The sequence below is a fragment of the Choloepus didactylus genome, chromosome 18 (genome assembly GCF_015220235.1).
Source record: "Choloepus didactylus isolate mChoDid1 chromosome 18, mChoDid1.pri, whole genome shotgun sequence".
Classification (NCBI taxonomy): domain Eukaryota; kingdom Metazoa; phylum Chordata; class Mammalia; order Pilosa; family Megalonychidae; genus Choloepus; species Choloepus didactylus.
This window is the reverse complement of record NC_051324.1, coordinates 69951517-69959781: the sequence shown is the minus strand read 5'-3', so window position 1 is coordinate 69959781 and position 8265 is coordinate 69951517. Positions and strand designations below refer to the sequence as shown.

The 8265-nt window shown below is 65.4% G+C and overlaps 1 protein-coding gene across 6 annotated transcripts in view; it reads right to left on the bottom strand.

Moving 5' to 3' along the window:
* Nucleotides 1–937: 937 nt before the first annotated feature.
* The window catches only part of LLGL2 (LLGL scribble cell polarity complex component 2), a 33457-nt gene continuing 26129 nt past the window's right edge, over nucleotides 938–8265 (bottom strand). For 2 of the 6 annotated variants that reach the window (XM_037808636.1, XM_037808632.1), the window contains 16 exons: nucleotides 6335–6552; nucleotides 6199–6266; nucleotides 5923–6076; nucleotides 5739–5843; nucleotides 5099–5391; nucleotides 4860–5010; nucleotides 4346–4496; nucleotides 3722–3838; nucleotides 3467–3633; nucleotides 2850–3114; nucleotides 2495–2648; nucleotides 2323–2351; nucleotides 2031–2078; nucleotides 1864–1906; nucleotides 1684–1745; nucleotides 938–1478 (listed from right to left, as the gene is read on the bottom strand). In XM_037808636.1, coding sequence (XP_037664564.1) covers nucleotides 1471–1478; nucleotides 1684–1745; nucleotides 1864–1906; nucleotides 2031–2078; nucleotides 2323–2351; nucleotides 2495–2648; nucleotides 2850–3114; nucleotides 3467–3633; nucleotides 3722–3838; nucleotides 4346–4496; nucleotides 4860–5010; nucleotides 5099–5391; nucleotides 5739–5843; nucleotides 5923–6076; nucleotides 6199–6266; nucleotides 6335–6552 — 2033 coding nt within the window. In that variant the 3' untranslated portion in view covers nucleotides 938–1470. Of the gene's footprint in view, nucleotides 1610–1683; nucleotides 1746–1863; nucleotides 1907–2030; nucleotides 2079–2322; nucleotides 2352–2494; nucleotides 2649–2849; nucleotides 3115–3466; nucleotides 3634–3721; nucleotides 3839–4345; nucleotides 4497–4859; nucleotides 5011–5098; nucleotides 5392–5738; nucleotides 5844–5922; nucleotides 6077–6198; nucleotides 6267–6334; nucleotides 6553–8265 lie in introns of all 6 variants that reach the window. The other 4 variants (XM_037808635.1, XM_037808634.1, XM_037808633.1 and 1 more) reach the window with 3 other exon arrangements.

Genomic DNA, 8265 nt, shown 5'->3' with positions numbered 1-8265 from the left:
AGGGGGAGGTCAGAGGGGTGCTTTTTGTATCTGCCCAGCATCACTCCCCACTTCTTCCAGGAGACTGTTCCTCTTCCCCTTGGGGAGCTGTTTCTCCCCACTGTGCTTTCCTCTAAGCCGTCCATCTCGGTAACACAGTCCCCCTCGGGGAGAAACGAGGGACAGTCAAGTGGCCCAAGTTCAGAACCCAGAGACTTGAGCTGGACGTGCCCAGCGATGGAAGGCAGCAGCTGGGCTCACCTGAGTTCTCCGGGGCCCTGGGCCCGTGCATCCCAGACCTTCCTCGTTTCGGGTGCCACCCGAGTGTCCCACAACGGGTCCCTTTTCTCACCCAGGCCAGGCTGGTTTCTGCTGCCCAACAAGGGAGCCCTCGCCCCGGAGTCTGGCCCCTGCCACCTGCAGCCTCATTTCTGGCCATCTTCCCGCCAGCCACACTCAGCCTGCCACTCCCTCCCCGGCAGTCACACCAGCTCCCCGCCCGTGCTGGGCCCTCGCCCTCCGTCCACACCAGGCAGCCCCAAGGCCTCCGTCCAGCCACCTCCTGGCCCACTGCTGAATGTCGCCTCCCCAGACACGTTTCTCACCAGTCCCTGGACCTCCCTCATCCTAATACTGAGCACACTTGAAATGACCTTGAGCCCCACAAGGGCAGAGACTGCCTCTGAACCCCAAGTGCCTGCCAAAGAGCAGCTGCTCAGCAAAGTCTGAGGAATGGAGACAGAAGCGGAACCTCTGCTGAGCAATTCAACCCTCCTCTGGTGAGGGAGCCCCCACATCTCTGGGCATCACCCCTCCTCAGCAGCACCCCACAGTCCTCCCCTGATGCCCGGAAGAAGCCACCAGGTCTGAAACCTTGCGGGGTCTCCTCGCCTCGTGACAGCAGGAAAAGGCCACAGCAAGGGGACCCCTGGCTCGGACAGAAGGCAGGACAACTCGAGAAGGTTGAATCTCGCCCTTTATTCCAAAGCAGAAGGCGTGGTAGTGTCAGGCACAACCAAGAACAGTTTGTTTGGATTCAAATGGCTTCAAACCCAGCTTCTCCTGAGCACCCTCCTGCTGCAGGGCACGGGCCCTGACGGGGAGACAAGGCACTGGCTCATGGGCCTTTCCACATACGTGGAAAACATCTACGGCTACAAAATTAAAGCCGGTGGGCCAGTCCAGTGAAGAGGTAATAAGGTGTTTATTAAAAACTCTTTTTCACCCAGAGGCAGTTCAACTTTATAATTTAAAACCCAGCCCGCTACAAAAACAGGGAACGGGAGAATGACAAATGTGCAACATTGACTAAAGGACCAAGACAGACCAGGCCCCCCAGAGACGTGGCCCCAGAAGGGCCTGCAACCGAGGCCTGGAGCAGCAGCAGAGCAGAACCCGGGGCGCGGCCCAGCCCTGGCCTCGAGCGGGGAGGGGGCGCCCCCGAGGAGCCCTCAGTAGTGCGTGTTCACTGTGCAGCACGGACGCCAGCCCTCACTCGGCTGTGGAAGGAGATGGAGGGGCAGCAGCTCAGGGTCATCCGCAAGGCTGGGCACCGCTGCCCACCCTGAGCCCACAGACACGGAGGTTTCCGGAACCATGGAGGACACGGGTCAGGACTCGGAGGGGGGCCCTGCTGAGAGGGAGAAGGGTTCCTTCCTCCCACCCCTCCCAGGAAGCCTGACCGTGCCCTGCCATCCCCCCTACCTCCTCCATTGGTGAGGCTGTACCCCACGGCCACTCTCCGAGAATGCCAATCACCATAGCTCCTGCATGGCAAAGACGGGCAGTCACCACTCTCAGGGCACTCGGGGTGGGCACCTGGCAGCTCTCTCGGGGCCCCGGGGCCCAGCCCTGGGCAAGGTGACCCCTGAACAGGTGACTTACCCTCGGCCTCCCTCCAGTGTGCTCTGGATCTCCTTCAGGACTCCTACGGGGCCGGGGTGGGGAACACAGGGCGGTGAGAGCAGGAAGGCCGGGCCAGACTCGAACCCCGGGCCTCTGCCTGGAATACCCCTGCCCTCCCTCGTTTCCACCCCCAGACCCCGACTCACTCTCGTCATTGAGCAGCGCGTGCTCCATCACGGGGCCAGGCCTCCTCTCTGGCAGGTAGAGACCAGGTGAGGTGAGCCCTGCACCCTGCACCTGGCCCTCCTCTTCCCTGGCTCCCTCCCTCCAGGGTGGGGGGCTGGAAGGAATGTGCTTCTACTCCCAGTCCAGACACCACCTGCTCACCTGGGGGGGCCCTTCCCTCCTTCCCGCCCCCAGGGCTGGGCCCAGGTGCGGCCCAGGTGTGCTCAGGAAGTCCCGCCCCCATCCACCCCCAGGGCAGCCAGCCTGTCTTACCTTCTCCATCACTCTGACCCCCCGAGTTCCTGTGGGGTGGGGGTGGGGGAGAGTGTCAGGATCGGGCCCCGAGGCTCCCCATCCCAGCTCTGAGAACCCCGCTCCCATGAAGTGGGAGATGACCAAGCAAGAGGCTCTGGCAGGGGAGGGAAGGGCCACCTGTCCTGCCCACCTGGCTCGGCCCAAGGCCTTCTCGGGGCCTGCCCCGTTGCGGTGGGGCCTGTGCTTCTTGTTTTCCGCCAAGGCCACCAGACACCGGGGCTCAACCAGCCACTTGGTGGAGAGAGAGAAGCGCTCGAACTCCGAGGGTGAGATCAGGTAGAAACCTGGGGAGAGGAGGAAGGGGCCCGGCAGGTGAGACCAGCCCTGCCGCTGCCCCGGGAGATTCCCTCTCAGGGGCCAACAGGGGCCTAGGCCTGACCTTGGCGGCCCGGCCCTTCCCATCAGCCCTTGGCAGCACGGCTGGGGAGAGGGGACGCCCCGTCCAGCCCATCCTCACCCCGGGGCAGCGCCTGCAGTCCACACACCTTGTCCGTACTTGGTGAAGACGCAGGAGGCGATGCCGCTGACGTCCTCCCGGCGGATGCAGCTGTAGCGCACCTGCGGCTTGAGCAGGGGCAGCGAGACCACCTGGATGTCGCCCAGGTTGGTGAGCACGGCCAGGTGGTGCTCCCCATAGCCCTCGGCCCGGCAGCTGCCGAAGTGGGCCACGCTGACCCGCCGCACCCGCGAGCCCTCCAGCGCGGTCAGCTTCAGCTTCAGCTTGGCGCTCACCTTGGGCAGTGTGAACACCTGGGGCACGGGGCAGACAGTCACACCCACGACCAGGGCACAGCACCCCCGTGTGCTCGGCCCTGCGCCAGGCTGGCACGCCTCGCTCTCCCGCCTGACGCTGCCTCTGGGCCTCGGCCTGGGCCAGCCCCCACTGGGGTCCCCCCACCTTCCCAGCCAACTTCCCCCGGTCCTTGGCACCCCTGAGCTCAGATGCACGGTCGCTGGCACTCGGTCTAGAACGCCAAGATCACTATTTCCCCGTCTGGATCTTATAAGCCAGTCCCAGCCGTGGTCATCTGTGCCTAGGCCCTGAGACCCCTGGATGTTCCAGGGGTTCTTGGGGACGCTGCCCTCCCACCACGCCCAGCACCTTGAACTGCTCTTCAGACACGACGAGCAGCTGGTGGCTGCCCTGCATGTCTGGGCTCTTGGACAGGTCGTGGGCCACTTCCAGGGGCTCGGGAAGGGGGACGCTGCGTCCGTCCAGCACCACGATGCCCACCACAGGTGCCCGGTGCATCAGCTGGATCTCCTTGGCTGCGGAGGAGAGCAGTGGGGCTGGTGGGGTGGGTGGGGGGCCGGGTGCAGACCCCCCACCCATGCCCTCGTCCCGCCCACCACTCACCTTGCTCTGCCCGCACTGGCTCGTCCATTCTCCGCTCTGCGGGGGGCACGCGCAGGGAGAAGGCATAGACGGTTCCGCCATTGGTGCCGGCCCACAGCGAGGGGCAGTGGCGGGAACCTGCCAAGAGGCCAAGGTTCAGGGGGCCCCCCGGCCCTGGCCCTACACCCCAGCCTCACCACTCTCTCCCCAGGTGCCTGCAGTCAAGTCAGCAAACCGTAAAACCGAGATGTGGCCCTGCACATAGAATGTCCCCAACCCAGGACGGCCCAGCCCTGGACACCGCAGCAGGTAGCCTCTACCCACCCCTGCCCTTGCCCCAGGCACAGGGGTGCAGGGACGACCGGCCAGTTGAGCTGGTGCTTCCACAGGGCCCATTAGGAGCCAGCAGGTGCTGGGCCACGTGCATTCTGTGTGTCACCCCCAACCCCCACAGCCCCCATCAGAGGGGGAAACTGAGGCCCAGAGAGGATCAGTGACAAGCCCAAGGCCGCTCTTCTACCAAGCGGTGGAGCCTGGATATGCCCTGGGCAGGCTGACCCCGATGTCCAGGGGAAATGCCGCATGGGTCCCACCAGCCAGGCGGGCAGCTGCCTCTACGCTGTCCCCCTCGGGCTGGCCACTCACTGTCTCTCAGGTAGGTGTCGGCGAAGTAGAGGGTCCGGACGAAGCCCGTGAAGGAGTCCTCGGCCGAGCGGGCCTCGATCTTGCGCTGCACGGGTGCCAGCTCCATGTTCTGCAGGCCTGCCCGCTCCACCTTGGCGCCTGCCTCCTGCCCCTGTGGTGGGTGGGCCGCGTCTGAGCGTGGGGCTCTGGACCCCCTCCCTGGGACATGGGATGGCTCAAGGCTGCTCCCCCTGGGGGAGCACCAGCCCCAATCCGATGCCAGGCCCCACCTGGCCTGGAATTGAGGAGGCTTGGCGGACAGGAACGGCCCCGGGCTTGCAGGGAGAAAGCAAGCAACCAGGACTCGCCCCTGAGGCAAGCAAAGCAGGCTCCTCGTTCCCGTTTACACCGGGGGAGCCGAGGCCCAGCAGCAGGGGGATGTAGCCAAGGTCACCCGCCAGCTGGCAGAGGAGCAGGGCGGGAACCTCTGCAGCCGGGACCCGGAGGCTGTGCCCACCAGCTGCTCGGGCCTCACCTCCCCAGGGAGGCCAGGGGGCTGCCGCTTCCGGCTGGACACCCTGCTTCGGCGCATCCTGCGGAACGACTGACGCAGCGACTTCTTCAGGGACTTCACGCGGGACAGGGGGCCCTCCAAGGCCAGCTGGTCACCGGGGTGCAGTGTGCACCTGGGAGGGCACCAGCCGGGTCAGTGCTGCTGGGGCCCAGGACCCCCCATCATGTGACCCCCGGCCCCGCCCGGGGAGGGCAGCTCACTTGACAAAGACCTGCCGCCGCTGCTGGTGGTCGAAGAGGCCAAAGCCATGGCTGGTGCCAAAGGCCACGAGCCGCCACTCGGAGTGCAGGGCCAGGGAGGTGACCACGGCCGGGGGCTGGCACTGCACCAGCACGAAGGGCTGGAAGCCGGGCTCAAAGTGCACGGGCCCCGGGCGGGCGCACAGGCGCTCGTGGCCCTTCCAGCGGTAGCCCTCCTGGTCCTGCAGCAGGTCGGCCTCCACCTGCTCCACCACCTGCTGCGCCTCCTCGTCGTTCAGCTCCAGCACCAGCACCTGGGCGGGGCGGGGGGGCGCCATGACATCAGGGGCCCTGGCTGGTGGGGACCAGAAAGGACCCGGGATGCATGCCAAGGTCCGGGGCCCCAGCAGCACCCACCGTCCGAGGAAAATCGATCACCCCAAGGGCCTCCTTCTAACAGGATCAAGCCACCCCCATTTGTGGGTACAGCCTAGAGAGAAAGGGGTTTGGTGATGTCCCTGGGGTGCCACTGGGGTGGGGGAGCTTTCAGAAAGCTGGTTCCTGTCCCTGCTTTCCCCCCATCCTGAAAAGGAAATCTGGGGGCCCTGGATGCTGCTCAAAGTCACCTGCCCGACCCTGTCCTCCACCCTGGGCCTGTCACCTGTCCCGCCGTGCCAGCCACAGCCAGGTAGCCGCTGTATTTGCAGAGGAAAATCTTCTGGATGCCCAGCCGGGGGTCGTCGCTGTAGGGGTCGAAGGAGCCCACCTGGCAAGTGCACGGGGCCCTGTGAGCGGCCGAGGGTCCGGGCACAGCTGGCCCCGCCCTGCCCGGCTCCGGGCCGCACCTTGCGCAGGGGGGGCCACTCGTCCTCGCCCTGGGCGTGGAGGCTCCCACTGGGGTCCGTGTCGGTGAGGAACACCCGGACCGTGCTGAGCCTGTAGAGCAGCCGCAGGCAGACGCCTGAGGCGTCCCAGAAGCGCACCGAGCCGTCCTCGTGCCTGTGGGCAGAGCCGCCCGCCCGCTGTGAGAGCCAGCAGGGCCGGGGGTCCCAGGGCCAGGCTCCCGCCCCCACCCTGCAGACCCGACCTGGAAGGAGGCGCGTGGCACCCGAGTCACCTACCCCGTGAGCAGCAGGTCCCGCTGGGGCGGGGCGGGGGCCAGGCTGGTGCCCCCGTCGATGGGCCACTCCTAGAGGGAGACTCAAGTCAGCGGGGGAGGGAGGCCCAGAGCCTGGGCTGGTCCGGAGCGGGACCCACCATGCTGGAGAAGTGCGCATTCTGCCGGCTGCCGGCGGCGATGATCCGCTCCCACAGCTTCAGGGGGATGTTGGAGACGTGGTGGGAGCAGGTGATGGCCGAGCAGTGCAGGGAGGCGAGGTAGGGGGGTGGCACCAGCGGCCAGCCGGCCGCCCTCAGGTCGATCACCACCAGCTCCTCCTCGGCCAGCACCACCAGGGCGTAGGGGTCATCAAAGGCTGGGGGCAAAGGGCAAGGGTCAGGGGGTGCAAGAGCCAGTGGGAAGCGGAGGGTGCCCTGGCCTGGCCCCGCAGAATCAGAAGCTCCAGGGCAGGGGCCAGAGAGTTGAACCCGCATTAGGGAGATGCAGGTGTTCAGCCAGATTGGGGGCTACAGCCTCGGGTGCCACAGACACCTTTGGAAACAGCCAGAAAGTCCCAGCTCTTGACTGTTGAACAAAATCTTTTTCTCCCTCCCAGGAGAGGCATCTACCCAGAATCTGGGCTCTGCCTGGGGTCCCAGGGGTCCCACAGGTGAGCCTGCCAGCCCCTCTTCCCTGGTACCCCCTTGACAGATGTTCTGAGAGGCTGGGGGACCAGCCCTGGTTCAGGTGCGCCTGGTGACACTCTTCCCAGCAGGCAGTGGCTAGCTGTGAGGGGCGGCATTTAATTGCTGCACAGCCACAGGCAGGCCTCGGGAGCATCCAGCCAGCACTCAATACATGCCCACCAATGATTCAATGAAGCCAGCCCCACACTACAGTGCATCCTGGGCAGGGTGCAGCTGGGGACCCGTCTCAATTGAGATGACCCCTTCTTTTCTTTATCATCTGGCTCCCCCAGACCAGGCTCATCTCCCCAGGTTCCCACCAGCCCACCCTCTGGGGCACCCACGCCAGAGCAGAGGCCCAGCTGACAGCCTCGATTCCTCCTGCAGTCAGCATGTTCCGGAAGCCTCACCTGGCAGGGTGCCCCTCGCGGGCTGGCATGGTGTACCCAGAGCCTGGTACCACCAGCCCTCAGGCCCAGGGAAGCCCCCGTAGCAGTTCCCGGGGACGCTGGCCCTACCCTCGCTGCCTTGCATGGCCCTTGGGGGTGGCCGTGGTCTCTGCCTCGGCGTCCTGCCCCCTCCCATCTTTTCTTGAACCCGAGACAATTAGGCTTTTGTCCCCAGCAAAAAGCTCCGGCCTAGGTCCTGTGGCCACAGTCGAGTCGCGCTCTTCATCTTTCTTGAACTGCCCAGGCCCCCCTTCCTCTGCTTCCTTCTCGGCTCTGCTCCCACCTCACTGGCTGCTCCTTCTCAGTGTTTCTTTGCCAGGTCTCCCTCGATCCTCTGTACCTGTCCACGTTTTAGAGCACCCTGGGCTCGGTCCTGGGACAGCTCCCTTCTCTCCCCCGCCTCACTCACTCCCCGGCAGCCTCATCTGGTCCATGGCTTTACGCATCTCTGTATCAACGATCCAAGTTTATACCTTCCATCCAGTTTACCCACCCAGCTCCTCCCACCCCGTCGGGACTGCGAATTCGGGACACAGAGAATCACGTCTCCACGATTCTGCCCCCGTGGGGTTCTCTCCTGCCCCCCCAGCCCCGCTGTGGGAATCAATCAACGTGCCAGGGGCACTCAGGGCAGCCAGGGCTCAGGGGACCCCAGCTCGGTGCAGCAGGCCCTGCCTGGACCTCTGCTCTTGCCAGGTGGGCTCCTTCGACTGCTCCAGCAATGACCCCCGGCTGGGCTGAGGAAGAAGGAAAGCAGGCCTGGGGTCTCCTTGCATTGGGGCTGCTGGAGAGCACAGCCCAGCCCTGTCCTGGGGCCTCTGAGTCTTTAGGAGAGGAGCCCCCCTGCCACCCCCAGGCTCCCTTTCTGGTCCTGCCTGTCACCCATTTAAGAGGTGACTCAGGACCTCAGTGTTCTGCCCAAGCCCCAGGAGGCCCACCCAGCGCTCAGCCAGA